General features: G+C 25.6%; 3 protein-coding genes and 1 long non-coding RNA gene across 8 annotated transcripts in view; 2 read left to right on the top strand and 2 right to left on the bottom strand.

Annotated features, from left to right (window-relative positions):
• Positions 1-15,852, bottom strand: part of LOC113549443 (polypyrimidine tract-binding protein 2) — a 175,638-nt gene extending 159,786 nt beyond the window's left edge. For 2 of the 3 annotated variants that reach the window (XM_026950741.1, XM_026950750.1), the window contains exon 1: positions 15,564-15,849. The gene's annotated coding sequence lies outside the window, so the exon portion shown is untranslated. Of the gene's footprint in view, positions 1-15,563 lie in introns of all 3 variants that reach the window. The other variant, XM_026950744.1, reaches the window with a different exon arrangement.
• A 3,342-nt stretch (positions 15,853-19,194) lies between these two features.
• LOC113548650 (COMM domain-containing protein 3) lies at positions 19,195-21,125 on the top strand. Of its 2 annotated transcripts, XM_026949640.1 has the most exons (4): positions 19,195-19,379; positions 19,497-19,665; positions 20,197-20,471; positions 20,768-20,941. In XM_026949640.1, the coding sequence occupies exons 2-4, from the start codon at positions 19,515-19,517 to the stop codon at positions 20,939-20,941; spliced, it is 600 nt and encodes a 199-aa protein (XP_026805441.1). In that variant the 5' UTR covers positions 19,195-19,379; positions 19,497-19,514. The 2 variants fall into 2 exon arrangements, with proteins under 2 accessions (XP_026805441.1, XP_026805442.1); XM_026949641.1 differs by lacking the exon at positions 19,195-19,379 and having other exon boundaries at positions 19,515-19,665; positions 20,768-21,125.
• Positions 21,126-21,186: 61 nt separating this feature from the next.
• LOC113548648 (mitochondrial 2-oxoglutarate/malate carrier protein-like) lies at positions 21,187-25,312 on the bottom strand. 2 transcript variants are annotated; one of them, XM_026949639.1, is made up of 6 exons: positions 25,173-25,312; positions 24,748-24,937; positions 24,393-24,632; positions 24,016-24,320; positions 21,543-21,642; positions 21,187-21,458 (listed from the first exon to the last, which is right to left on the bottom strand). In XM_026949639.1, the coding sequence occupies exons 2-6, from the start codon at positions 24,804-24,806 to the stop codon at positions 21,239-21,241; spliced, it is 924 nt and encodes a 307-aa protein (XP_026805440.1). In that variant the 5' UTR covers positions 24,807-24,937; positions 25,173-25,312; the 3' UTR covers positions 21,187-21,238. The 2 variants fall into 2 exon arrangements, with proteins under 2 accessions (XP_026805440.1, XP_026805439.1); XM_026949638.1 differs by lacking the exon at positions 25,173-25,312 and having other exon boundaries at positions 24,748-25,027.
• LOC113548651 lies at positions 25,300-27,026 on the top strand. The gene is made up of 3 exons (XR_003404898.1): positions 25,300-25,433; positions 25,531-25,660; positions 26,732-27,026. It is a non-coding gene; the product is annotated as an uncharacterized LOC113548651 (long non-coding RNA).
• The last annotated feature ends 885 nt before the right edge of the window (positions 27,027-27,911 follow it).

Below are 27,911 nucleotides of genomic sequence, written 5' to 3'. Positions count from 1 at the left end.
GTATTTATATTGTGTAATTGTACTTTACTATATTAGTATATTGTACATATGACCTATTATTACCTGAGACTTTTTTTGTTGATTAATACCTAGGGCCTACAATAGTGTTAATCCGTGCATTCTTTGGACATCCAACCCATTTTAAAATTCTGGACGGACTACTGCAAATACAAAACTGATTCATAATGCAACTCGAAAATTAGTCGGAAAATTAGTCAGGCCAGTTCAAGTGCTGACGTTCTTTAATAATATACAAACATCTTATACACTATATAAAATAAAAATAACAACAGTTATATACAGCAATGTTTAGTCTTCAGATTTAATATTTTCTAGAATAGTTATGCATTTATATATGTATAATAATATTGCGAATGGACAATACTTTGAACGGTCTATAATATTTGATTTCAAACAGAAAAAGGTTCTTAGTCGATACCTATTGTTCGGACATGAAAACCTTGTCACACATTTGTGCATTATAATATTAAAGACAATTTGATTTACAAAATATTATACGCACTGAATCGAAGCTTACAATTAGTATTTTGACGTTGACTGAGCCCACCTACAAACCCAATTATTTTAATCCTGAGCATTGACCAGCTAAATCCTACATATCGTATTTCATAACTATACAGTGATGCGGAGTGGGTGTCTTTTCGTCTGAATCAAAATTGATCCCCCACGTATTATGGTTGATTAACATTTATTATTAGGATTAATAAAATAGTAAACGTATTTAAACATATGCCATTTCACTGTTGATTGTTGATTCTAGTGATTTTAGAATGTATACAATCGAGCAAAACTAGAATTTAAGAATAATAACCTACGAACGAAACATAAATTTTTCTTTAAAACCTTCATATGACACTAGTGATACTATTTAATAAAATAAAACAATACAAATATAAACAAATAACTATAAATATATTATTTGTAAAACAAAATATAAATACTTTTTCTGGGCTTTATATAAAAAATAATTTAAAAAACTAAAATGTACGATATTTAGCCTCGAAAGATTTAAAATGATTCAGGTTTATGTTCGAATATTTATTCTACAGCATCACTAAATGTATTTAATTATATTCATATTTTTTGACAAATGTAATTAAATATCAATATTTTCATAAAATGCATTTTAAAAAAATAGTCTGTGAACGTTAAACAAAGACAGAAATAAATAATAATAAATAACAAAGTATAACTTATTTTGACTACAATTTCGCAGCGTTTTAAAGAACTAGTATGATAATAATCATAATATTTATTTTAAATTAAAATAATATTAATGAATTAGGACTATATTATGTACAACTAATATAAGTATAAACCTATTATACATCTGTGTGGAAATGTACGTAAATTGTATGTAATTATTTTAGTATTTCAAACAAAAATGAACTTCACATAATTTTCCACAGGATAAATAACATTATTAATCCATCAGAAATCTAAAACAATATTAAAAAATATAAATTCTATAACTGTATATATGCACCGGAAAAACATAAACTTACAAATCAATAATCCCTGTATATATGTACCTATATTGAGTCTAAAATATATAGCTACAACTTCTGTACATGCGAAATGCATAAATATACACATCATGTGCACCTTCGGCTTTACCATTCATAGATTAAATTTAGTTCCCGGTGTAAATTAGGAAATTTCAATATAATTTCTTAACACCATATAGTACTTACCTAACGAGCAACGACTAATACGATTGTTTAAAATAACCATATGAAATAGGGCTTGAGCAGCACCAGCATTATTGTGAATGATGCTGCTCTCGTTTGCGTATAAATAAATAATTGTTACAATACATAATTAACAACCAAATACCATTAACCGGTAAGTAATCGTCGTAATCGAGGGGGAATTTTGGACAAGTATTGCACGATTTCTCTCGTTGGTTACATAATTTATAATACAAAAATCGCTAACTTTCTACAAACATTATTTAGTGGATGTTTTACCCACATTATTTTAATATGATAGGTTCACCTCGAAAATCGCAAAACCTAATATTAAAATATGTGGACGCACTTAATAGTACATATAGGCTGTATAGGTAAACAAAATTCATTATACATCAAAAATAGGCTTGGATTTATAAGATTTCCACTGCATACTGTGAAAATAATTTTCAATATCAAAATCAATCAAAGATTTACCACCCGAACAGGATTAAAATCCGTCAAAACAATCGTTAAAAACACTTATTTACAGAGTAAGGAATGTTTATTTTACGAATATTTTTTCTATTTTTAACTTCAACTCACGTAGGAACAATGATAAATTAAAATGTCCATTGCAACACACCATTAATAAAATTCGATCAGATAGCAAAAGGCCATTGTAAAATATGTACAATTTATTTTCACCTTCTTTCGAGTAGTTGAAAACATTTTCTTGAAGTATTACCACACGGTATACCAACTCTATTAAATATTTAACAAATAAAACGCAGCACCAGAGGTCAGATAGTAAATAATTGACAAAATCCAAGTCTTAGCTACAGGGCCGCAAAGTCGCAGTACTTCGGTTTATTATACATTTTAGATACGTGATCGAAATAGAAAAGACCAAAAGGAAAATATTATAGTTATGTAGTAAAGTAGTGTAATAATATTTTGGCTATCTAAAAACAGTTTATTAATCATTTTACGGTAGATGATCCCTTTTAAAGTATCAACAAATAAAATTATATTTAAGGTAGGTAAATCTATTAAGTAATACTTATATTTAATAAATACATTATATCTATGAATATTATTGAAATTATTTGTTATTATTAAGTTAAATCTAAACCAACAAAGCAAATACTTCCTTTACTTATTAATATTGCAATATTATAGGGAAGTAAATAAATATAAAAAGCACTTTTAAAACTTTATAAGTATTTCAAAAAAAAAAAAAAATATTTTAAACAATAGAACTTCCAGCGTTACGTAGATAGGTATGCATATATTTTCAGGGTAATCTTGCAAAAGCAGACACCGTTACGATCTTTTTTAATTGTACCTATTATTTTTCAGATTCACAACTACTATGAAGACCCACTGTTTTTTTTTTCAATTAACCACAAAAAGGGTTTAAATAACGTTAACGCAGAGAAAAAACTTACCAAATTGTAGCCATTAATAATAAAATAAAAGCCCTCAAATAACAATTTTAATAGCTGTAGGTTCTATTTTGAACGCTAAATATAAACTATTAAAGAATTATAATTTAAAGATACTGTAATTTATAAACACATTTCCTTAGACTTAAATAATATTTATTTTTTTTTTACAAAAATATTAATGGGCTTAAAAATAACATTATTCATAGCAGATTTTATAAAATTATCTAATTCTTAAAGAATATCACATTTTTGTAGTATAGTCAACGAGAACTACAATTTTACTCTATATACCTATCTTATACAAATTGATCTATTTAATTTTTTTGAAAATAAATTATCGGTTGATATTATTTTTAGATTATTTAATTATTTGAATGAAAACATTCCTTTTTGTATCTCAAATGTTTACATAATATATTTAATTCCTTATAATTTATAACCATTTAACTAATTATTAGAAATTCAATTTTTATATAGAGTGATTCTTTTATCATATACACTCATCATTATTTCATCAAATATATTTATTTTTTTTATATATTTTTGAACATACTTTTCTCAAACTGTATAAAATTTTTTATTAAATAGTGAAACCACTATCAACTTCTGATTTTCAAATGGCAACCTACTACGTTTGAAATGTACTAAATTAATAGGACTATTTTTTTATGAATTTTAACATTCATATTATTTTTTGTTAATTTTTTAGTGAGATATAGCTTTTCGATATTGGACAATATTTGTTTTTATAATACTTTTTGTTTCGGAAGACCAGTAGTTACATGGATAATAGATAATAAGAAGTACAAATATTCATATGTAATAAACTCGTTTATCAACTATCGACACAGTGATGAACTTTATACCTGTAGAAAGAACACCTAAAAACTTCAAACCACCCAAATTTGAGCAGCTATACTTTACTGTGGTTAAATGAAAAATAACTATTTTAACGTTAAAATTCATAGAAAAAAAAGCTCAACTATTTTATGGCATTTTAAATATAGATTTTCATTTGAAAATCAAAAGTTGATAGATGTTTCATTATTAAATAATAGGGCGAAACAAAATATAAAAACTTCATATAGGTAGTATAAGAAAAGCATGATATAAAATATTTTGAAAAAAAAATGAAAAAAGAGAATACTTGACGAAATAATGAGTGCATAATGATAAAAGAATCACCCTATATATATTCAATTACTTCAGTAAATATTCTACTTAAATTTAAAAGGTATGATGCCATTCCTAAAAATAAGGAACTTAAGATTATAAAATATTTGTCAAAAATAAAATTTTTTTAAATATTGTTTTGCAATTTCAACAAAATATGTAAAAATATTAAAACCTCAAAATGAAATTGTAGACATTAAAATATAGCACCTTATATTATAATATTTATCTACTTAAATATTTAAATCTCAAACACAAGAATAAACTAAAACAAATACATTTTTTATAAATACAATTTTAAATCATCATTATTGTATGAACATTTTAATTTAAATATTTCCGTTTTTAAATGATATATACCATTTATATAAATAATGGCCATATTTAACGTTTAAGAGTTACATCAACGTATCAATATTTTTTTTTAGAATAATTTATATGTCTTATTTTAATCACAACTAATTAAGAAAATCGATATTCTCAAAAATTATAGTTTTATGTAATAAAAATTCTTATTTTTTCTTAGAATATTTTTCTCCCAATTATTTTGAAAAGTACTGTGAATTTTTAATTTTAACCTCTCAAATGTACTACCTAGATCCTATTTTTCTCAGAAACCACCCTCAAAGTTGGCGATTTTTTCTATATAAAATGTGTACTTACACATATACAAATAACATAAAATTTATTGCAAAACCAATACATTCATCGCTTGGCTCAGAATCTAAAATAGGACATGCAATTAATACAAGTGATAAAATATTATTTGAGGTATTTAACACTTTTGAAATGAATAGAATATATATTTTTTTAATTTAAATACATTTGAATGTACAAGGGAAAAATAGTCATCGCTGATGAGATTTTTAATAATTAAAATTTAGTAAAAACTACAAAAGACCCACGTACTTATTAAAACACCCTAGGCATGTAATGAAAAAAATAAAAAGCTGGAACAATTATTTTTTACCCACTATTTCATCCCAGAGGGGTCACCAGCATCTTTTTATTTTCTCATAATTATTATTTTTAAAATACAACAAAAGCTTAGATTATAACAAAAGAAATTTATTGCATTACATGCACTCATAAATTATCCACTCGAAGACGATGTTATAGCAGCACAAACTTTTCTAGCAACTAGACTAGGAGGAAAGACAATAAAAAACCAATCGACAAAAGCTACTAAATGAAAGTTACATTATTTAATAGATTGTTTTAATTATTTTCAGTCATAATTTAGATTTCTATACCAAATATAACAAAATAAAAGAAAAACCAATTTAGCGTACATATAAGTTTAATTTTAGTATAATACTTCATAATCGTAAAAATTATACAAAAATTTTTATTTTTAATATAATTGCAACGCATTAATTTTAACAATTAAAAAATTAAATTAAATCCATGGTAAATATTTTCTATGATAAAATTGTTAGTGCTACAAAATTATCAAGTTTAATTTAACACTTAACATCATGATATACTTAACTATTTCTCTACTAAAAACGGTTTGTTTTATTTAATTTTCATAAAATAATTACTTTTATATTTATAATTTTCAGAGAACGTTACAAGATATTGACCATATGAGTATAAATTAACAATATTTAATATTATAATATTATCATGTTATTTTCGAGATTTCTTTTAATTTAATTGGTAGTTGTATATATAGTAATGTTAGTTTAGGTTTGGAATATTATTTAAGTTTTACAATGTTTTAAATTAATAATTAGTTTATTGATGTTTTATTTATCTCTTATTGTCTTTCATTAAGTTAAATTGATGTCTTTATGAAATGCTTATATGTTTTAAATTTATTTTGATTATTAACTTTAATATTAAGTTAAACTAAGTATATCTTAAAGAGAGCGAATATGTCAGTCATCCACTACCTAGTAACTTTTATAATCAAAATTTTACTGATTTCTTAGCTACGAAAGTACCTAATTATTACCAATAACATTTAATTTATAATTATGGATTGACTTTATAGTTACAGTTATATTTAATTATAAGTATATTATTATCTTTATTGAAATTCTCTATTCATATCCTCGCCTTATTACTTCTTGACTGAGAAAACATTTGTGGATACGATGTCATTTTAAAATATATTAATAAAAATAAATTTATATCTATAAAACGCAATTTAAAATAATAATATGCAGACTAAGTTTAAACCTTACATTTTCATCATTATTTTCCCATTCCCTACAAACAGCTCTAAAGACGACCACGAAATAAACAAAAATTGAGTATATGGTTTTGAAGAATTATATAAAAATTAGCTTCATAGTGCACTTATTTGCAAACTAGGTAAAATATCTATAAATCACCATGAACTTGGCTTTTTATCAATAAAATTGTAAATGTTTTGAGTATAAAATGTATATTTTATTACTTTAGAGTATTTTTTATTAATTTCAGCTTAAATTTATATATATTAGAAATATATATTTTAGTATTTTACTGCGAGTAGCAGCTATAGCTTACAGTTATTGGAAGGTCTAATCATTAAATTAATTTTTCTATTTAATGATTTATATATTTTAATCAAATATAATATTATTTTAATACTAAATAACTTAACATGCGAGAACGGTCAAATTATAAAATATTAAAATTGTTGGAATCCCTACGGTGTCTTGTTCACTAGTTTCATATTTTTTAATCATGTAAACTATTTTCGAATATTATAGCAGTACCTCAAATATCTGTTAGGTAGTAAAGAGGAGGGTTATAAAAGCATCGAACCATTTAGAAACAAAATATTATGTAAAACTTTATTGTGTGTTGACCATCTGTATTGCAATACTTTACATACCAAAAATATTTAGGGTAAAAATACAAACAGGAAAAAATGAATAAAAAAAACATACTGGAATTTAAATTTGGCAAATATTTTTTTTATTGTTGTAACATTTCTAATGGACTGCCATGAATTAATCGTATTACGTTGGTACATGTGTTTTTGTTTATTTGACGTAAATTATATACACACACATACATTATCAAAACCCCCAATTTCAATAATTTATTAATATTGTAGAACTACAGCTATTAGGGACTGATGCAATAAAAATACTATGGAATATGTACTCAGTAATTTCATTGAGTATATATATGAACATCATGAGGTTTTCAGTACAAAAAATAATAAACTTGCATTTCATAAATAGTATTTTTTAAATATATTTTTAGTACTTTAGCTTTTAAAATTATTAATTATTACATTTTTGTGTACCATTTTAAAAATAATTATAATAATACTAACATAATATTATCTTTATAAAATGTATTTTCTCTCAAGTTATTGTTTTAAATTTAGTATATTTCGTTGCTAATTGAAACATTATTTATTTGATATAACGTTAAACATGTATTTATGTACAACTATTATTATTAAAAAATAATAGTGTGAATACTATATGATTGTTTTACTAATTTAAATTTATAAATATAATACAGTATTCTATCTTTGTAGTAAGAAAAATTTGATTATTTAAATGTATTACCTAGATCGGGTTTATTTATTATTTAAAACTACGTGTTTATTTGGTACTCCGTTGTTAGTTATACCTAATAAGTAATAATATACACTTCTAAAAAAAATTTTTAAAAGAATTTATCCAGTTTACTTCATGCTATAAATTTTTATTTTTATAATATTAAAGCGCATGCTATGCAAATAAAATGACATTAACTCAGTAAAGTAGTATATTACGATCGCTTAGGGTAGTTTTTAATAAAAAAAAAAAGATAATAATAACAGTGCATTTTTTCAAACTCGTAAATAGTCAAACTCCTCATATAATAGACCGAGTGGTATATTACTACAGTATTATAACAGACTTTTGGTGTATATTGTACATAGTAGAGTTCATTGGTCACTATTCACAACCGTAACACCTTAGCGTTTACAAAGTTTTCTAAGAGATTGAAAAAAACTGTCACCGTACATTTCCGCTGGTTTTTACGGTGATATTATGATAAACAGTGAATTCCGAGGGGAAGGAAAAACAATAAAAATAAGGAGAAAAAGTGCTCTCGCGATAAGTTATGCGCTATATACGTACGAGAAGTTTTGGAAGACACGGGGAGAAAAGGATAAAATATGAAAAAACTGTGTCGTTATTAAAAGCATGGAGACTGTCATAAAAACTGGTCGCGTTGAGATTAAAAAAATCTAGAACTTATTTATTTAGAGTATGCAAGAGAACACGTAAACTGGCCAAAGACACCGAGGCAATACCCTGAAAATAAATAAGTATATTTTATTTATTTATTTTTTATAATCTCAGATTTCTGTAATCATGATAAATATAAATCAATTACTTTCGTTAATACAAATATATTGTTTTCAAGATAAATTAACAACCTAGCAGGTTCTTATAAAATTAGAAAATTTTACCTAAACTATTTTTTTCTCAACATTTGTACATCAAATGCGTATTTCTGGTAGAAAGCCTCGTTATGTACATTTTTACACCTATAAAATACTACTGTTTATAATTTAATCATTAAATTATGAATATCAAACATAAGTATTGTCTAAAATATGAATTGTCAAGACTCTAAATACTGCAAAAGTTTGAAAATTTAAATAATAAAATTACAAACCTCTTTATTTTATTAAATATTTGTTTTTAATGTATTTACGTTTTAATGTATTATAAATATTTATAAGTTTGATAGTAATTGTATTTCGTGGTAATTTAGGGTGTATAACATTGTACGTTTGTCATTTTTAAATCAGGCAATTTAAATTTTTATATTTATGTCATTCAGTGCTAAAATTAGTTTATTTTAAAAATTATACCAGTCACCAGTTATTTGTTTTAGAACTGTATAAAGTTATATTTTTAAATATCAATCATTTTTTTAGTTCTAAATTTTATCAGATTAAAAATGCAAATTGTTTTTATCATTTACAATTTAAACTATTACCTTATATCAAATCTAGAAAATCTGTTTTTATTTGCAGTGGATACCCAATATTAATATAGTAACGACCTTCTATACAGTACAATATAGTATATACAGTGTTCAATATCCATTATCCAGTTTTTGTGTTATTCATAGACTATAAAAAACTATAAATAATTTTCATATTCTATATTATAGGACCTATAACGTAGCCACATAAGCATACACAGTATCAATATAGTACCTAGATAATACTTATACAACACCAATATCCGTCAGCTGTCTTCAGTTATTACAATGATATAATATTATGTACAGACTTATACTTATTAGTTATTACATAATATATGAAATATCAAAAAAAGATCTAATATATTACACTATACCTAAATAATAAAAAAATCAGGGAAAAAAACTAATTATAATACATACAACATCAATAAATGTATTATTTTAAACTCATAAAATTCTAGAAAATTGAATTTTGTTTAAATTAAATAATGTAAGTAACTAATAATTTTTTTTTATTTTTTTATAAAAATACCGAATATATTCATATTAAAACGTTATTAAAAAGTTGTTATGCAAATCAGATTTAAACATTAATAATATATGAATTTGGAAAAAAAATTAGCATCCACACTATGTCTGCAATTTGCAAATTGAAATATAGTGTAAACTTTTACAGCAAACCATAAGACCGTCTGAATAAACACAATGCGCGCGTATATATAACGTACATAGCTGCTACTTAAACATGCTTTTAAACCTACAATTCTTAATCCAAACGGCAAATGGTAACCGCAAACAGATTCACCACGGGCGCGAGTAAATATTTAACTGACAATATCCTACAGTATCTTGGGTCATGGAAATACCTGGAGGACATTTTTGGTAAAAGTTAATCAAGTTGCCACGTGAAATTATTATAAACTTTATGTGTACACAAGCAACTAAGTTATGCACCAAAATTGATTAAAACTTTCGTATATATATTTTTGTTTCATACTAATTAATCGTATTCCGACAGGCTGACTGGGGACGAGAGTATACAATCATGAAGCGGAAGGAGAAAGAGAATGAGGGGAATGACACTGCGGTCAGCCGGTACAGGACAGACGTGAAGGAACGTAAAATAATTATTAATTAGTGCTTCTACATCTAGGGGTATAAAATATACAAGGGAAAAAACTCAAATCAATAATACTGAAGTGCGTAAAAACTAAAAAGTATAAAGCCCTTATAAATCATTTGGAACTCACGGATATTTTAAATAAATATTTTTAAAAATGTTTAAAGACTATTGATATTTAAATAAGAGAATCTTTAAATGAGAACTAACTATAAATAATTATTGTTTTTGTTAAAATAATTAAACAGTATACAATCACACTATGATGAGATTGAATAGCCATTAGATACATTCCACATAATAATCATATAGTGACACTGCATAATGACAATTCGAAAAACCTATAAAATTCAATTTTTGTTTTATCCCCTTAAAATTTAAAAAAATACTATTTAAAAACAACTTCTTTAAAATTAACAATAAAAAGTGGGGTTTTTTATAAAACCTATATAACGGCCATCACACGCGCATAAATATTAAATAGTTTATATTGTAATAGGTATATGAATCGTATGGTATCTATAATAAACATTAAAAACAAAAAATAAACAATTTTACCAAAATAAATAATTGTATTTGCATTACATATTTTATTTATTAATAGCATTTGTAATGAAAATCACATTATATGAATAAAATTATTAATTTTACAATAATGCAACATCATCATGTGCAAACATATTTCCCATTGAAAAATTTCCAAAAATATCATAGACCAACTAGATAACAATAAATACTACGAATATTTAATTACGATACGCAACATTATAAAAAAAGCTAAAAATATAATTTTATAATGAATCGTTATCATATACGCATAACGCATGTGTATGTATACTAAACAATTACAAATCGAACACCAAGCAAAGATTTCCAATGCATCTGCAATTAAACGGACGATGTATAGTGACATAAATTAAACAACGTCCTTGTATTTAGCGAATGTGTACTCTAGACCCGAGTCTTATATACTATTGTCAAATTTTCTTAAGCACAATAAACCATTGGGACGTTATATTTATACTAAAAATCTAGTTACCTAAATAATTTTAAAAAAACGAAATTAATAAGACAAATGATGCAGCAACAAGAACATACCTAAACTTTTTCAGGATTGCATGTCAATTATCATAAAACATAAGATAGATTAAATGTATAAGGGAAGGACAGAATGGTTCGCTGATTTGAATTTCAAATTAAAACTTTTTAGTCTTTCCGTCTACGGTTATAATCCCGCAGTACCTTGTATAAGAAATTAAAGGCCTCGAAGATCAACGGCAATGTTGCTTTTACTGTTTCATAACTTTCACAAATTTCAGATGTCACTAATGTCACTCATTATTACAGAATTTCAAAATATTTTATATAATAATAATAAACCATATAACTTTCAAAATAACATATTAAACTGTCTTTATACGTACATACCTACATAAATGAATATATCATTATTGAATTCAATCGATTAAATCTGATATAAATTATATTCAAATATAACCAAATTAAAAAATTCACAGAACAGTTTTTATAAAAAATGGAAAAACTATTGCGTTGTTTTTTGGTATTTTTAAACAACTTTACATCGAATACTTTTTTTGCGAAATTAATCAATATGAGTGCTAAAACCTATTTTGTATTCTAACCGTAATTTTAAAATTGTTATTATTCATATTTAGTTAAAATAACATGAATATAATCGTTATTAAAATTAATATTTTATTATAAAATAGCTAGTTGTTTAAATGACAATTGTTATTACCATCTATAGAATGAAATTATTTTAATTCATTGAATTAGCATTGCGAGTATTTAGTCAAATTTTGAATACTGTTTTAATGGCACGTTTTGTGATTTGTAACTACCGGAAGTCGGAAAACCGTATAGGCAAAGCTTATCTAAAATAGTTTGTATACTATCTGATGACAAATATGCCCACAGGGATATCGTTTCGATATTTCCACTCATTTGTAGACGAATATATATATCTAAACGGATGAAATAACAAACACATTTAAACCAACCCCTTGTTGGCGAAATTGATTTAGAGGAGTTATTAATGTTCTACCGAGTACCGATACATTTACACAGCGGGGCAATGAATAGTTAACTAATATATATATTTAGTAAATGGATACTTCGTGATTATTTAGTTATCATAACCATGTATAAGGTTCAAACAAATGAAAATTTATTTAAATATTAATAATAATTAGGAAAAGGTAATAAATAATATAAGATTTTTCATTTTTTATTATTATTTCTACACATTTTTTTTCTCAACAGTAGGTAGTTCATAATGTGGTAATTCACCGTGCATTTAAAATACTACTGTACTAGTAATATTAAGTATATTATTAATTTTAGGTATTAGTTAAATTTTTTTTAAGTGGTTGAAAAGGTGAAATTGTTTAGAAAAATGTAATAATAAAATTTCAATAATAGTGACAAGATGTAGAATGAGTATTGAGTATACTCAGTTAACGTCGATAAATCTGTAAAATATTGAGAATGAAAATGAAGATAAAAATGTACAAACTATAAATAATTTTTAAAATATTTTGTATTTTGTTTTATTACTAAGTGTTATTAATTATTATGCTGGAGCTTTATTTTTTTTTCAGTTATACTTCTATGTATTATTTTTTTTAATATATAGCGCTTATGATTTAAAAAAAATAAATACCTACATTTTTACAAATGACTAATAAGTATAATTATTTTTTTTTGAATCTTCAATAGTTAAATACATTTAAAGCTTACTAATATAAATGGTTATTTAAAATATCAAAGTTTTTGTAATTAATGTCAATTATATCATTAGTTTACTCAATATTCTTTAAAACCTTTATAAATATTATACAGTTATGACACTCTAAATACAATTTAGATACAGCATTAATGTATACAATAAGATTTTATAAAAAAAAAAAATAAGGGTCTTTATAACTACCAATAAAAGTGATGTAAAAAATAAAATAATAAAAACGGTGATAAGTCAATTCTCCTTCACTCCACTCAAAATCCAAAGTGAATATCATAACAATTCAATTTGAATGTTATCTACCTACTTTAAAGTGGTTTATTTTGTGTACATAGTGCATGCAATTTTTAGAACAAAATGATCATTTAAATAATATAATTAAAATTTAAGAATAGTGAAAAAGCATAAATTATAAACAATATAATTTATTATACATCTTATACTATACTGTGCTAAATGTTAACTTCTATAGAGTTTTTGGAATCAAAACAATAATTCTTCCTATTATTTATAAAATATATAGGTACTATAAAAAAAAATCACTAATGTAATATTCAGCCTAGGTAGTTCAACTCATTCTGTTCCCCTTGATACAAGCAGTTAACAAAAGTAAAGCACATTTGAAAAATAATTCTAAGCCATTTTTAGTTGGTATATATAAGATATACTTTAAATAAACTAAACCTTTTATAATATAAATGTTTAGTATAAATCCTTAAACATTAACAACATAAGTTGCACTTGACAATTTATACTAGATTTAGTTGACCTATGAATATTTGTTTAAAAGGTTTACAAAATATGAATAATCATAAGAATATTGAATTTAAAATTAAATTAAAACATGAATGTTTAATGTTGTATACAAGAAAAATTCTAAAATTACTTATCAAGTCTAAGATAAATCTAGGTTTTAAGCTGTAAACTAACATACATATCCATATGTGTAGTAATATGTACACATGTGTATATTATCATATTTACAAGTTATGACTATAAGCTATAACTATAACCATGCATAAGTATAACATGGTCAGGAAAACGACCAGTTAAATGAAAAAATAAAAAGGAGAGTCGTGAGACCCTGTGGATATAATTACCATAGCTGGGGTTGATAGAGATATAGGATCTAAAATAAATTTAAACAACCAGGACTCAATGACAGTTGATATTATTATATCGCCTACTAAATATTTAACAATTAATACTTACAAAATATGTAACTTCAAGTTATACAACGGAAGGTGACTGTATCACAGTGTTACGGAATATGGTAGTCAATAGTGTATTGATGTTTAATATATACAGTGAACTGTTATTCTTACATGGTGTATATTGGCAAAAGCCCTTATAGTTAATTGAGTGTAAATATGTTATTGTAGTGGTCAACAGTTAGTTGTGTCATGTCATGTTACATAATTATTACACATGTATATCAATTATATGTACTATCGATAATTATAAATACTATATACACACCTATCAAAGAGAATTGAAATTCAATAATATATTTATACAAAGATTCTAATAAAAATGATGATAAAAATATGACAATAAAATATAATTGTTTGAATAATAGTAATAATATAATTAAATGTAAATTATATCATAATAATAAGTATCATTAAAATTAGAAAACATATTAGGTTTTAGTATCTCTTTAGAAAATTACCAATACATTTAAGAAAAAATAACTGATTTTGAATAATTCATTTAGTAGTTAAATTTAATATTTAAAAGCATAAATATTTTCATTAATTTAACAAAATATTTTTTTAAAAAATGCAAAAAATATATTAATACATGGTAACACATGGGATCTAGATTGGACAAATTATGATATATTTAGTTCTGTTCTGTAATGATTTATAATTATTAATTTATTATAGTAACAAATTATACAGTAAGATGACATGTACTCAATAGTAATTCAATACCCAGTCATTGTATTTTTACTACACCTAAATTATTTTTAAGCTTATAATATATAAAATATAATTAGGTACTGTCGATAAGTAACTGAGAACATTGAAATGGGTGCACTAATAATATATTTAGACAGTTTAAAAAATAAGGAAAATTAATTTAGTCTTTAAGTATTTTAATATCAACAAATACAATTATATACATTTTATAGATTGTGTATATTATATATATTACACGGATCTAAATTATAAAAAAAATTGAAATGTTCTTAAGACAGTCATTAATTATACATTAATGATATTTAAAATTGAATTTTAAATTGTACAAAATATTTTGTATAAATGTATGTATTATATCAGCATCACTTGTATTATTAAACTATTTAGTAACAAATAATTATAACGGAACCTAAGCACTACAGATTATTACTAATGACTTTATGAGGTCCATATCATTTTTATAAATAATATATACTTTATAAAAGCGGTTTTACTCACCACTGGAAGTTCCGAGTGGAGTTCGTTCCGAGTTATTTCAAAATTATATGACAACACCACACTGGAGTACTGAACTACTAAAATATTATAGAAGTAGACATTAGATACTATGCTCACTACCTATGCTGTAATAAAATTTGTTTCAGACGAGTATTCGAATTCGCACGCGACCACAAAGTAGTTGGACACGCCACAACAAAAATACATGCGACCACCTGTTTATGGATTATCGATAACAATAATAATAATAAAAAAAACTAATAATAACACAACATTCAAGTCCTAAAACATAAACAATAATGTTTTTATTTTTTTTTTTTGTTTACACGTCCGGTAACAGCATTTTAGTATCTTTTATCTACTTGATAATATAGTACGACGAGCTGCGATAACACCAGTGCGCGCCATGGGTTTTGCAGGACGGGTGATATAGTATTATTATGAAATACGCGGGAAAATATACTTGGCCTTTTATGAAAAGAATAATATTTGCGCCAAAAACCCAGGTCACGACACGCCAGTATTGTCGTCTGATCGGTCATATACTGAACACTCGCACGATAAACCCAAATAAAAACTAAGATAAATAATTATAGTCATGACTCATGAATCAGTTAGTCAAGTCAAACTGGACAAACTGTCAGTCAATGTGACAAAAACGTCACTATTCAATCTTTCGATCATTATTGATTTTATTATAAACAATAAACATTATAATACATTCTGCCGTACATAATAAATGGGGGGTAGTGTTTATTATTATTATATTATACAAACAACACAAACAATTTCGTTGTGCGCATCATTTTGTAGTTTTCGTCAATTGTCATTGATATATATTTATTTTTTTTTGTACAAATACAAACATCTTCAGCTTTTACATAATACTCCTATATTTTTTTAATTTTCTTCCGGAGCCCATTTACATTTAATAAATTATAAATATAGCACATGTACACCATGACTCATGAGGCATAATTTCAGTATTTTTTACTGGTGGTTGTTAGTTTTAACATTTTTTCGGATTGGTATCAATATACACTGTAGGTAGGTATGTAAATACTCTCACTTTTCCTTTTAATTACGATTATCAGTCATCATCGACCAATGGCCAATGCAATGTTAAACTTTCAAATATCTATCAATTGGTGGAATTAAAGTATAAAAGCTTAAATTATAAGTTTCGGCGAAACAGTCGCTTATTCACATAGTGTCTTATTAAAATAGGTAGGTAATAGACAATGGCGTGACGAAGAGGCGGCCGCCTCTGAATTTTTTATAGATGGAGGATCGTGGATGGGTGGGTAATGGCCTAAAGACAATAGTTAAGTACTTAATACAATAGAGGTTAACAATACAAATAAAAATAAATAAATTGGTGGGGTGATGGAATATTTGGCTACTTATATAGTCTCTAAAAAATCTCAAGTTTGCCACGCTACTGGTAGTAGCAACAGGCACGTATCTAGAACCTCATCTTAGGAGGGGTGATTAATTTTTTTAAAAATAGTCCAAATCCACCATAGACAATAATACATTTATGCCGATGTAATCTTATATTAAGAGGACGTTGCAACCGCATGTGTTGTCTCCGTCTGACACACGTACTACGTAGACAAAATGTGTTAACGCAGTCTGAGTAGAACTCGCTCAATTTCGGTTCTTCAAGTAAATATAGGTACCTGTTATAAGATTAAAATATGACAATATTTTGAAGGGCAAGACGATGAGCTTTTTTTTTAAATTAAAATTTTGAAAAGTTAAAAGTTATTTAAAAATGTCGAAATTTTTGCTATTTTTAAACGATATAATGAACGTTATATTGAAAATAATGGAAAAAACTCATCGTTTTGCCATCCAAAATATATTGCCATCTTTTAATTTTATAATAGGTAAGTATATCGTATATGTATATTTAGTTTAGAACCGAAATTGAGCGAGTTCTACTCAGACTGAGTAAACACGTTTTGTCTATGTAGTACGTGTGTAAGATGGAGACAACACATGCGGGTGCGACGTCCTCTTAAAAAATATATATATTCTTATCTATCTCAATCATCATCACGATTGAATCGATACTATCTTAAATCATAAATTCGTAATTATTATACAAATTTATCAAAAACATTATAGATCATAAAATATCTATGATTTTATAAGTTATAAGATACATACTAATATAGACTATAATACGAGCTTCCAGGGGGAGGGACGATCGCCCCCACACGTGCTTGAATACTGGTAGGAGGTACTGAAAAAGAATTAATAATGCAGTATTAAATAGCAAGGAGAGATTATTTTTTTTTAATATAGCAAACAATATAGATAACAATATTAACTGTTTGGGTTAAGTATTGAAAAAAATAAAATTTATAAACAATTTAAAAACAATATTGTTTAATACTTCAGAAGTACTATCGATAGATTTGTAGGTACTCTCTCATGTCTTCGTGTACTTATATTATTTTTCGTCATAAATATACATATTATCTACTACTAGTATAGATTTTAAAACAAAAAAAAATTGTTATATAGGTACTTATTACAACCTTATAATAATCTCATAAAATATATTAATGAACAACAGAATATTTAACTATAGCTATGGTAAAAATTTAAAAAAAAATTAAATTAAAAATGATTTATAATTTTAGAACATTCAATTTGCGGGCTTTTTAAATCGCATAGTAACAGACTTAATGTCACATGTCACATTGTGTACAAAAGTCAAAATAATATTATGATGAGAAACTCAGGTTTCAGCGCTAACTATAGTTACATACTTGCACATTACTTGACAGTTGACATAATATCAGACTGTTTTGACTACTTGTTTTATTATTAATAAAAATAATTATTTTATCGATTAATAAATTCTGATGGTGCAACTATAATCACGCGGCGTCGTAGATACGCAACTAAGTGTGCATTGCTGGTATTATTAAATTACTGTGTATGCCACAAGAAATAAGAACAATAAATGTAAAGTTTTATGTTATCAGTGACTCTGATCTCGATATAATTCATAACTAAATATGTTATCGATCATTTCTGTTGTATAGTAAATACTTGAATACATCAGTAAGAAACAGACATTTGAAAATGCAATCAAGGACAATCATTAACCGTAAAAAGATACATAAACTAGAACTAGAATACATATTTCTAAATATATTGTTTTACATAATATTAATATATTATTCCGCCTTATTACACCATGTGTCCATTAATAAATTACAATACAATATACAATAAATAAAAATAAATAGTCGTATGGTCGATATAATTATTCAATGATTTAACGTTCACAGCCGTGCAACAATATCTATATGTTATATCTAATTAATAGCTGCTAAAAAAAGAAATAATATTCAAATTGTATTTAATACTTACTTGAAAAAATTGAATTGAGTTAACAAAACCGATGGGTAGGTCTTAAAATATTATTTTTTTTCCGCATACATCATAGTGCCGAAATTGTATTTTGCGACTTGTGAGAGTGGTATTTTTTATGTGAAGAATAAAACCGTCACGAGCGCTATAGTCGTTACTTCGATAGTGTTATCTAATTTCTATACATTTTATTTTTATCATAACAAGTTATTGATAAATATTAAATTGTAAACAATAATACATACAATTTAAAATACAAGCAACATTTTTTTAATTTAATACTCTAAAATGGTCTTTTTAAATAACAAATCATTCCAGATATATAGTAATTAGTACTATATTATACATAATCATATAAAGCAAGGTCCAAAGTATTGTTCAATGTGTTATGATCATAGGCTTGACATGATCTAAGATTCTAAGGTAAATATTATAATTTTACGTCTAATTTTTATATGTATAAATAATGTTGTGATTAAATAATATATTATTAAAATTAGATTTATAGTAACTTATATATTTCAATTTAAAATTATTTAGGTATTTTTTAAAGCCAAAATGAATATATCAACTGAAATTGAACTGGGACTGAAACGATTGTGCAACCCAGCACTGATCAACGACCAATGTTTTCAAACATTACTACAAAAGGCTGAAAAGATACTGGGAACATTATTGAGTGATACATCGGAACAAACATTACACGATGGTAAGAGCCAAATATCAAACAATACTAAAAATCTATTTCTTTATTTAAAAAAAAAAAATCTTTTTCTTAGTTTATAAACTTATCAACATTTATAATATTGATTTTACTATAAATTATAATATTATTTTATTATCATAAAATCATGTATTATAGAATAAGATGTATTCCCATAATAGTGACAAGCTATTTTACCTTTTACATGAAGTTATTATTTTACTTGTTCGATAATCTTGTAGATTTAATTCATACCTATTGTCACTTATAGTAATGTAGTATAATAGATTACTTATATTTTATCAATAATATATATAAGTACCATTCAACATTTTAGATTCTGAACGGAGTGATGAATGTATTTATTAATTTTTTATATATATTACGCATTTGTATTTAATAATCTTTATTTGTTATGCACCTAATTAAAATTTTATTTTCTACTTATTTAGGTACACATTTACACAAATTTAAATTAATTAATTAACATTTTTTAACTTAAATTAATAATTTCTATTAAATCTCTTTTTATTTCAGAGTCTACCATAAGTATAACATCTAAACAAGATATTGCTAAAGAAGCATATGCTTCATTAGTAGTTTTGTTTACAATTGCTAATAGACATTGTTTAGATGGAAAATCATTGAACCAAAACTTACAAACACTAGTTTTGGCTAATACTGATCGTTTAACAGAGATCATTAAAACCTATGAATCTGTTAGACCACGTCTAATGGAAGTTTCCAAAATGACCACTACATCGTTGGCTAATGTGGTCGATGTTGAATGCCGCCTCAACTACTATGTACAAGTCAGTATATCATATTTATAATTTTTTATTACCAATAAGCTATAACAATTTTAACTGTAAAAGTTTAATCTATTTTAAAATTATTGTCGCATTACATATCATTAAGCCACTTAAATAGTATATATTATTTTTTTGATTAATGAACAATGCACATTGTGCGCCAGTCAACTTTAAATTAAATTATCTAACTATATACATATAACTCAATAAATAATGTGATGTGCTTATAAACTATAACATTATTTGTTTACTAATTATTAAATTATTACAATAACAATAAATGTATCTGTTTTTAGTCTAGTGTTTTCGATGACGTGTCTGAATTCTTATACAATGTGCGGCTGAAGACAATAGACAATGGCACGATCAAATACATTGATTTTGTCTGTAATACACAGGAACTTCAAGAATTAGTATTTAAGTTAAAGGACGCAGTACGGCATTTAGAAAAAATTGCTTCAGCCAATTAAGATTCATAAAATATTGTATCATATTCAATCAATAGTCTATACTATGTATTTACTCATTCCTAATTTTTCTTATTACATAATATATTCTATTACAGTCTTAATATATTATATAAATATTTTTTTTTAATTTCTGTAAGACAATAAATTAAATTAATAATGGAAAAACAATTCAATTTTAACAAGGATAAACGTAAAAAAAAAAACAGAATATTTAACATAAAATAAAACTAAACAAAAATAAAGTATAAATTGTAAGAATGTATGAATAAATTATTTAGTTAATAACTATTCTAATATTTATTTTTTTGACTGTCTGTCAAACACAGCAACTTTATATGCTTCATTGAACTTCTCTAAAGCTATAAATGTTAATACAGTATGAGGTCCAATTCTTGCAAAATATGGCACGATGCCTTTCCACAAATTGAAGAAACCTTCATTCTTCACTACTTTCACCATAGCATTTATTGTGCCAGTGTATTCCGGTACTCCATCAATAATTTTCATGCTTTGGATTCTGTAAAATAGAATTAAATAATCATTGTTATAGTAATTTATACCAACATTTTATCTAAATTCTATTTTATTCAATTATTCATACCTAGTTTTGGCAATATCTACAGGCAGTGAGGCTACAGTTGTAATGGCACCAGAAGTCATTGATGAAGCAAAGTGCAATACAATATTATCTTTGAAATAACCTGAAACAACATCGGTTGAATACCATTAAATAAATTTTTTTTAACAATAATATAATATTATTAATATATATACCTTAACATAATATTATATATGTGTTTAAACAATTGTATTAATAATTGATCTACTAGGCTACCTATTATAATCAATATAAACACAATGTTCTTGTACGTTATAGTTTAACAATATAACAATATTACACAAATTAAGATTAATATAATGATGAATATAATTAAAAAACTTTGGTATTTGTAAGTAATTATTTTTTGAATTTATTAAGTTGTTATATAAAATTGAATGATTATATTTAAGCTATATATTACCCATAATTCATTTGTAATTTAATACTATTCTTTTCAAATATAGATGAATCATGAATAAATTCTTTATTTTTTGAAATCACCTAAAATTATAAATTAAATATGACAAAAATAAATAATAAAATCTAAATAAAATAAAATTATTCTTATATATTTTTTTTTTGGCATAGAATAAAATGTTAACATTGAATTTAAAATAACAATTATTATTAACTATAGATATTTTTTAACTTTGAATAAAAATTGCTAAACAGTTATAGTTTATTATATTAATGGAATAATAATATATTTAGATACAAAATTCCCATATTTTAGATTTCTGATTTATTATTAATTATTATTTATATCTAATGATGTATTTCATAACAATTTTCTACATTACTAAACTAGATTTTAAATAATAGATAGATTGACAAATACTTATGATATATTGTGAACAATAAAGTAGTTAAAATCATTAATGCACTAATATATATAGATAATTTTTATTTTATAATCAACGGATTAATTATAAGTATAGTCAAATACCTACTAAAAATAAACTTTATACTTAAAAATTAAATTTAATAACCTAACTAGCATACTACATTAATGTAAACTATACAGCATTCCAATAATAATATATTTTTCAATTTTGTTAATAATTTTTAAAAGTGAGAGAAACTCAAGAATATATAATCATTATAAATCACTTGAACATATTCATTTAGAGATGGTCACAAAATAATTTAAGTATTTCAATTAAAATATACATAGCTATTGTCAATACTCTGAAAATTATTATTAGTACCTATATTGGCTGAGAAATCTCGTAACATAATAAAAAAAAAAAATCACATGATTCATTTTAATAATTCAAAAGAATTGTAATATATCTAGTTTTTATTATCCACAGATAAGATTAGTGCAATTAATTTATTTTTATTTCTAGAAATTAAAATGTATTTATAAGAACTCAACTGTATCTTCTTTATTGGATTTAAAATAGAAAAAATATATCAAATAAAAATTTTTAATTCAATAAAAAATTCATAAAATAAAACTGACATGATGTTTAAATACATTTAGTTTTATTTTTATACTATAGAACAATTATAAAAATTTAACCTAATTAATAATTGTCCGTGAATTATAAAATAAAGATAATTAAGCATTCATTTTAAAACAATGGTAAATATAGCAAAAAAATAATAAGACTAAATGCAATTTGTGAAACCTTTTAATTAGCTTAATTAAGTTTTAATATCATACATACTAATGTATTAAAAGCTGGGAATCAATTTGTAAATTCAAAATCTATACATATCAAGAGGTGTCTCATGAATGATTCTATTTTATTGAATTAAAATTGTTGAAATATTTTAGATAATTATTACTATATTAGAGAGCCAATTATTATAAATCATAACATATGTTATTTCATCTTTAATTATTTACTGTTCAATAATTAAATAAATGATTATTTTAAAATGTTTATACAACCATGCACACAACTTATTATTAAATATTTAATATATAGTTTGATCTATAAACATTAAACATATAGAATTGATAGTAGAAAGTGGGCTCCCCAAGGAACAAATATTTGTATTTTGTAGAAAAAGAAAGAAGTTTAATAACAAAGATAACAATATTTAAAATAATATGGCATATACTCTAGGTCCCATCATATGATTGGGTCTATTGACTAGCAATGCTGGAATTTGGCAACCCACAGTTTGGTATGATAGACATGCTAATTAATATGTCTATGGTTTGATCATCTGAATACCAGTCATTCACATTCAAATCGTTGGTTAATGATAAGTTAACTAATCAAAAATTAATTTTTTTTAAATATTCTGCTAATTAATAATATATTATTTACCTACCTAATATTTATGATTAAATATGGGAATAATTATAAAAACGAAATGACATTTATATTTTGTTATTTACAATGTTTGAAGTACAGATATTATGCATGCTTTGTCAATCATTATAAAACCATAAATTTATTCAATAAAATTGGGCCCAAGCCGTGTATAGAAAATCATCCATAGCATTTTAACTCACCACTCTTAAGGTAAATTTCTTTTGATTGAGAATATGATGCAAGTTGAGCCATATTGACAACAGCTGCCCTTCCCATTGTGGCAATGCATCCTCTCCACCATGTAGCAATACCTTCTTCCTTAGCAATCCTGGCTAATGCATTGAAAACACTAGTGTAACCACGTCTTTCTGACAATGGTAATTGTCCATCAGATGTCATTCTTATGAGTGCTACTTCAGCCGGGGTACCGACAGCAGCACCAGTCACACCAGACACCAGGGCCAAGCCCAGTTTCACCAACAGATTGGGCGGTTTATTGTCTTCCCTACAACAATAAGCAACAGACACGTTGTTCATAGCACAAAAGTGAATGTTGGTGTGTTCTGACAACACTCACCCAGTCATAAATGTGAACAACGAGTTGTACATGCCCAATCGCGTGGTCGAATACGTGGCTTGTCTCAGGATGCCGGCGGACAGTCCGGGATAAAACGCCGTAACACCCTTCTCCTTGATCATGGAACGAACGATGCCGCCCATGGACTTTTGCGCTTCAGTGGCAGTGACGTCGCGTCCAGCCATCTGCATGCGGTTCTTCAGCACGTCCAACGGATGCACTATAACGGTGGCCACAGTCCTATAAAACGTACGTCATGTACAACAATAACAATAGTAATGAATGATATAATATTAGGTATTGTCACGGGCCGTGTAATAGGCCATGCGCGTAACCCGCGGCTGCTGATACTTACGCGGATAGTCCACCGTTGAAGAACTTGACCAGAGGCGGTAAAGGCACGGAATCACTCATGATGACGTGTGTGTGTATATGTTTGTGCGTACCCAATTGCTCTAAGTATTGTACGAGAGACTTAAAGGTCTTTCTTGAACATGTCACTGCGGCACTTACATTCACAACTGCTCACAGTGTGTCTGTCGCGGCTGTAAGAAATTCGAAGAGTGCGTATTAATTTTTAAATGATTTATTATAGCGCGCGAGCCGCCGTTCACGATATCCCCACTAAATTTAATTGATTCGCAGTCGGCCAGTCGGCACGAATTTAATGAGAGGGGATGACCGGAGGAGAGAGAAATTAATAATTGAACAAAAATAAAAAACTTTTAACGTTCGACACTGGCCACCGGAATAATAGAATAATATAAATTACATTATTACCTATTATTATTGTGCACACATTATATTATGATGTATAATATCGACTATCGAAATAATATTAATGTATAATATTTACTATATTTAAATATTCTGTACATCGACGAGTTTTCTTCGAGGTACAGATATAATGATAAAAATAACAAGCAAAAAAATAACATTATAATGTATTCGGTGGAGGCGCAAGGACATGTCCGTGGGCGTGCGTACAACCTCGGCTGCCAAAAGCGCTCGGAGTTAGCGCGGGAAACAGCTGACTAGCGGGTATACACTATACGCGGTTGTGAGAATTTACGACTTGCGACTGCCACTGCTTTCGATACGATTAATAGAATTTCCTATTACTCGATGTATTTCACAGGGGAATCGTATTCCAAACATAGCTAAATACACCATGTCACCATACTTGAACTCATGGATCCATACGAGAATATTTCAGACATCGTTTACGTGCATACGCAGGACGGAAGATTAACTAGCATTTTGTTTGGGTATACCTATTAGTTATTATATAGAAATTTAGAATCTCCAATTTTTAAAACGAACAATTTCTAAATAGTACCTATTTAAATTATTTGTCTTTGACGTCCCCCCTGATCAATACTACTAGAGACACTAGCGTAATTATATACATTTTAAACGCAACAGCTTTTTTTTCAACAAAATCCAACCTTCATAGTTTAAATTTGTTTCAGTTCTGGGCTTACATGTATCATTGTATTATACAAATTACAACTTACAAGTAGCCTAACTGCATAACATAATAAATAATAATAATAGTTACGCATAGCCGCATAATAGAGGAGTCTATATAGGCCTATAGCACTCAAAAACCAAAATATTTATAAATTTGTTACTTACTATTTATATTATTCAGAATCTACGATCACAACCGATAACAAAAGATTATTGCAATGTACTTAAACTTTTTGAGCTATTAATAAACATTTAAAATGGTTATTTTTTAAATTAAACATTTTTGACAATTTAATTCAAAATTCCTCATAATATACATAATTTAAAAATAATGAAAAAGCATATAATCACTGGAAGTTTTTATAAGCGTTTGAACTTTAAAGTTCAAATTTTGATGAAATTTGATTTTTAAATAAGAAATAACAACTTTTTATCCAACTATTTTAGTTATTTTATTTGAATTAATAAAATATTAGATAAACGTAGACATATGAAACCTTTTTGAACATTGCCTATTTTTATTATTGTTTTTTCTACAATTAAATTTAAAAAATATTTAAACTAATTTTAAGTTATTATTAATACCACAAACTTATTTGCATCGTTGACTGTTCTATCGTTCTATGATATTGACAAACAATTTTTGGCAAAAATTATTTCAACCGCTTGAATTAAGAAATAATTTATAACAATAAATTATTATATGATTATATGAAACATTTCTGGACTCTCCAAATAAATGGAGATCCACATCAACCCATTTCTTATTTCGCATAATAGTAATATTTTGTTTTCTTTCATATGTACTTATACAAATATACAATAATACAATAATTTAATTAAAATTTAACATTATTGCATTACAGACATAGTGATCTACTTAATGACGAGGTACATTTGAAAACTTACTAAACCGCAGAAGTGATTTCTCCGGTTTTTTAACATTTTGAAACTAGCTAACTGATGATGCTAAAATTAAATTTAAAGTATATAGATTGCAATGGTTGCATAAATTGCTTTATTATTTACGAAACAGATCAATATGTTAAGAGGACACCATACCCGCAGGTCTTGTCTTCGTCTTACAAGTACGTATAACATAACAAATGTACGCTCAGGAGATCACGTTTAACTCTGTTAGTTTAAAAATTAGAGTTAATCGATCTATTATGAAACTAGATGGTAAGAACATTTTCTATGTTCGCATGTTGGTTATTACGACTACTTAGTTTTTAAGTGAGTTATGAGCATTTTTATATATGTGTACACCAATAACTTGCTAAAAAATTTAACAATCGTAAAAAACAGCCTAAGAACACAGATGTTCTTATCACCAAGTTTTATAATAAGTCGATTTACTCTAATTATAAAATTATTTTCAATATTTTTTATCAAACTTTTAGAGTTCTGAGCTGACTATTTGTACATATATGCCTATTGTATAATTGTATAAATATTTTATATTATTTGCTAGGTATAATGCATTAGAGAGTATTGTACATAGATACTATAACTATATTTACTCAATGAATTGTATGATTAATTCAATATAAACAGTATAATACAGTATTAAACGTTTCTAAGTTTTACGATCAATTATGCACGCGAAACATTATGCTTATAAATAAAACCATAAAATGTTATATGTTTATATATGTATATATTACCTACCGGCTACCAACTACCTATCCATTTATTTCCGCCAGTACTTATTGATACTACTATACTAACTAGTAGCTACTATAAAAAAAAAAAAAAAAAAATAGTATTATTACTTATTTTTTTATAAGTAATAATAGTATAATAAATTATATAATATACTATGTGTATGTTTTTGTACGTGTATGTATTAATACTCGTATATTACAATTAGACTTTAAAACAAGTATTTTATCCTATATTTAATAGTTAGTACCCAAGGTATAAATACAAAAGATACCCTCGCGACACGCGTGATAATCAACTATTAAAATTTAAATAGGTATTTGTCATTGATAAAACTTTTATAATATGGTAAATACTAAATTAGGTACCTATAACCTTTAG

The sequence above is a fragment of the Rhopalosiphum maidis genome, chromosome 1 (assembly GCF_003676215.2).
Source record: "Rhopalosiphum maidis isolate BTI-1 chromosome 1, ASM367621v3, whole genome shotgun sequence".
Lineage (NCBI taxonomy): Eukaryota > Metazoa > Arthropoda > Insecta > Hemiptera > Aphididae > Rhopalosiphum > Rhopalosiphum maidis.
The sequence above is the reverse complement of the archived record's forward strand: the minus strand, read 5'-3'. Positions and strand labels throughout refer to the sequence as shown.

Excerpts from the sequence above, each read along its gene's own strand:
- LOC113548650 (XM_026949641.1), top strand. The coding sequence starts at position 19,515 with ATGAATATATCAACTGAAATTGAACTGGGACTGAAACGATTGTGCAAC. Across the intron at positions 19,666-20,196 it reads GGAACAAACATTACACGATG|AGTCTACCATAAGTATAACA; the intron begins GTAAGAGCCAAA and ends TTTTTATTTCAG. Across the intron at positions 20,472-20,767 it reads GCCTCAACTACTATGTACAA|TCTAGTGTTTTCGATGACGT; the intron begins GTCAGTATATCA and ends ATCTGTTTTTAG.
- LOC113548648 (XM_026949639.1), bottom strand. The coding sequence starts at position 24,806 with ATGAGTGATTCCGTGCCTTTACCGCCTCTGGTCAAGTTCTTCAACGGT. Across the intron at positions 21,643-24,015 it reads AGAAATTTACCTTAAGAGTG|GTTATTTCAAAGATAATATT; the intron begins GTGAGTTAAAAT and ends ATGTTGTTTCAG. Across the intron at positions 21,459-21,542 it reads GTAGATATTGCCAAAACTAG|AATCCAAAGCATGAAAATTA; the intron begins GTATGAATAATT and ends TCTATTTTACAG.